We start from the raw sequence: 3,729 nt of genomic DNA, 5'->3' as shown, positions 1-3,729 counted from the left end.
CCCCCGCCGCATCCTCCCCATCCCCGGTGACTTTTTCCCTTTGCTCTCCTCCCGCCTGGACCGGTGGGATCTGACCCCCAGCGAGCGAGCGGGATTTATAAAACCTGTACGCCAAGGTCAGGAGGAGCAGAGCGGCGGCGGAGAGGACCAGCTTGCCGGCCAGCTGCATGTCGGACTGCCGTCGGACTGCCAGGGGACGGTCGCCCGCTGGGGCATTTTTTCACGCCGGGAATACGGAGAAAGCGATTAATAATTGCCGAGTGAGCCGGGGAGCAGAGCTGAAGGTTTGGGGCAAGGTGACTTTGAGCTGGTGCCAAAGTTGGCAGGAGGTTTCCGGATGAGTTTTGCATGGTTGGGATGGGCTGGGCTTCGGGGAAAAGGTGCAGCCCGGAGCCGGTGACACGGAGCCGGTGACACAGAGGCGGCTTTATGAGCCGGGTAAACAGAGAGGCTCAGAGAACAGCACAAGGAAGCACAAAGGGAGGAAAAATATCTCCTCCGAGCAGCCCGACGGGGCTGCCTCCTCGTTTCTTCTGCTGTTTCAAAGCAATCGTGTGTTGGAAGGAGAAAATAAGTTATTTTCTTATTTATTGGGCTGGGAAAGGTCGCTCATCCCTGGGGAAGGGAGGGAGCAGCAGCCCGGAGTCGGGCAGACTTTTGGTCCGATGCTGAGCAGCTGCTCCGCGGCACAGGTGGGGGAATAATTCGGTGGCTTTCGTTTGCGGCATGTTGGCTAATGAAGGGGGACAGGACGTAGCCCAAAAGCTGGTGGGAGTTCTTTGGGGCCAGGCTGGAGGTGGTGGGGGAATTAAGAGCCGGCAGAGAGGAGCTGGGGGCTTAGGGAGGGCGAAAAATCCAGCACCCAAGATCAAATAAAGGCAGGCTGGTGGCTGTCGCATTGAGAGACCTGCGTCCGAGTGCACGGGGAGAGGGATGAGCCAAGGAAAGTGAACAAAAGTGCTAGGATTGGGAAGAAATTTGGGATGGGAAGGGATGGGAGAGGGGTGAGTCATCGTTTCGAAGGGATGTGCTGCTGCGCGTGGGATGTCCACGGGGATTGGAGCTGCTGTGGGGAAACTGAGGCACGGGGGATGCCAGACAGCATCACGCTTGCCTCCTCCTCCCCCTGGAAAGATGTCAGTGATGTGTCTGGTTCTGAATTTCAAAGATTTAGGGGAATTGTCATCCCTATCGTCCCTGAGGCAGCCAGGTCCCCATGAAGGGACTGTGGGGAAGAGGAGGGGGCTTGGGGAACGGTGTCGCTCCACAGCCCTCGCTAAGTGAGCCGAATTCAAAGGGATAAAATTAATTTCCTTTTCCCCGAGGGGAACATCTCGCACGCTGGGAGATGCATAAAGAAACGAGGCAGCAAAGAAACACCAAAATGTGGCTGGGGGTGGGCAGCTGCTCCTGTTTGCACGCAGGGACCCGCTCCCCACTGGCTTGACCCCCGTCTGGTGGGATTTGCTGGAAAAAAATGAAGCAGGTGATGCTCAAACAACTCTGTGTATGACGCGTGGGTGTGTTGGGTCCCAGCGACATGGGTCATGGTCCGTGGGGTGGGAGGAGGTCTTGCCGTGGGTTTTTAATGGGTGGTGGGTGCTCGTGAGCTTACACCTGACGGCCACAGCCTCCTGAACTGCATCCGATGGGGAGGAGCATCCAATCCACCTTGGGGCGCGTTCCCCACCATCTCCAGCATCTCCAAGCTCTGGGATGTCCTCCCTGCCGACGCCGAGATGCTGCTTGTTGTAGGGGACCGAAAGGGATGGGGTGGGTGTACGTCTGTTGGGACGGAAGGGGATGGGGTGGGTGTACCTCTGCCGCTAGATTTGCCGTGGATGCTCGTTAGATGGACAACCGCGTGCTAAATAATGTAATATTTAAATATTTAGAGAAAGAGGATGGGAAAGGAGCAGAGGGGTACATTCCCCGTGCTGGCTTGGCAGTTGGGGACCCCTGGGCACATCCCTGCTGTAGATGGGGACAGCCCACCAGTGGCTTTTTGGGGGATGTTTGGGAAGTTGTCACCTTGGGTGGGGGAATGAGGATGTTTAGATTAAGAGCTGGACTCATGCATCCTGCTCGTTGCATTTCGAGCTTGGGCCAGGGGCCAAAACACCAGCAAAAACCCACCCACCCGCTCCCATCCCTCTTACTGGGCATGGGGACCAAAATCCATCGTTGGGGACTTGGCTGGGCCAAAACACCACTGGTAAAAACCCACCCAGCTGCTCCTGACCATCCTATTTGGCATGGGGACCCAAAACCCATCGCTGGGGGCTTGGTGGGGCCAAAACACCACCGGTAAAAACCCACCCAGCTGCTTCCGTCCATTCTATTCGGCATGGGGACCCCAAATCCATCCTTGGGGTGCTTGGTCCGGCCAAAACCTTGGCGAAGGCGTATCCCTCCTGCCTGCAAATGGCAAGGTCCCCAAAGCCAAGGCTGGGGTTGGGGTGACGGGGTCATGCATGGAGGCTGGGCACGTGTTTCGGGGCTCGGCTCACTGGGAAAGGGTCTGGCCACCCGCACGTGGCCGTGACCTTGGGTTTCTTCATCTCTCGCCGTCGCGGTTTTTAATCTGCGGGTAGGTCTGCAAAGATCCTTGCGAGCATGAGCTGGGAAGTATGAATTATGCACGCGCTCGGTGCCCTGGGAGCCCAGCCGTCGCCCGGTAGCGAGGTGAGGGATGCGGGGCAAGTGCCGAGCAAAGCCCACTCTTGCTCTCACCACCATTCCCAGCCCCGCTGAGCTGGAGCAGCCCCAGTTTGGTGCCCCCCCACCCTCATATCCCAAAGGGCTGGGGGCTTGGATGTGCCCCATCCTTGAGAGATGCAGGGCTGGGCTCCCAAAACCCCGACTCTGGGTGTGTGCCAGTGACAATTTTGGTTGTCCTCGTCATCGGTGGGATTTTATGGATTTGGGGAGAGCAAAACATGGAGCCGAGGGATGCTGTAGGCAGGGTGCTCTGGGTGCTGTTGCCTTCACAGGATGGGGGGGACCAGAGTTCGAGCTGCAGGGGATGATGTCGGGAAGGAGGATCCCCGCTGCGAAAGCGCAGGTCGGACGCAGAAATGTGTATTTATACCCGTGTCTTGCCGTGAGGATGGGCAGCGGTGTAGGGGAGCAGGGGATGTGTGACCAAGGCACCTCCGAGTGGCGGTGACGTCTCGGCACTTGTGACTCTAATTGGATGTAATTATCTCCTCCCAATTTGGCTAAAACCTTTTCAAAGTCCCCTGAAATTAGGGAACATCGATAACGCCGCTCCTTGGGGTTTTCAGCTCGCGTCATCCCTTAAGAAGCGTGATTAATTTTTTACAAGCTAATCATCTCTCTCAGGCAGGTTGTCAGCAGCGGATCTGTCATCTCTCATCAATAATGGAACAACCTGAGCAGCTCCTTCCCCCTCCAGCCTCCTGCATTATTCACTGCCAGCTCCTCAAACAGGTAGCGGGGGAGCCCGGGATTTAATCGATGTCCTTTGGAATTACCTGGAGGAAGGTGGATGGGGAGACAGGGGGGAGGAGGGCGAGAGGGGCAGGAGGTGACGGCAGGATCCAGCGCGGTGTGGGAGCTTTTCTTTGGATCGTGGCTTTGGTGGGGTGGCAGCTCTCCGTGTCCCTTGGCTTGGGGGGACTTTGGGAAAACAGGCAGCATGGAATCACAGGATGGTTTGGGTGGGAAGGGACCTTCAAGATCATCCAGTGCCACCCACTGCCATGG

General features: G+C 57.3%; 1 protein-coding gene across 1 annotated transcript in view; it reads right to left on the bottom strand.

The window, feature by feature from the left end:
• The window catches only part of KLHDC7A (kelch domain containing 7A), a 3,168-nt gene extending 2,440 nt beyond the window's left edge, over positions 1–728 (bottom strand). The window contains 2 exon segments of the mRNA XM_010076910.1: positions 76–207; positions 656–728. Of these exon segments, the coding sequence (XP_010075212.1) occupies positions 76–207; positions 656–728 (205 nt within the window).
• Positions 729–3,729: the final 3,001 nt, after the last annotated feature.

This window comes from Pterocles gutturalis, unplaced genomic scaffold, assembly GCF_000699245.1.
Source record: "Pterocles gutturalis isolate BGI_N339 unplaced genomic scaffold, ASM69924v1 scaffold7808, whole genome shotgun sequence".
Taxonomy (NCBI): domain Eukaryota; kingdom Metazoa; phylum Chordata; class Aves; order Pterocliformes; family Pteroclidae; genus Pterocles; species Pterocles gutturalis.
Note: the sequence above shows the minus strand (reverse complement) of the source record. Positions and strands in the feature narration are given on the sequence as shown.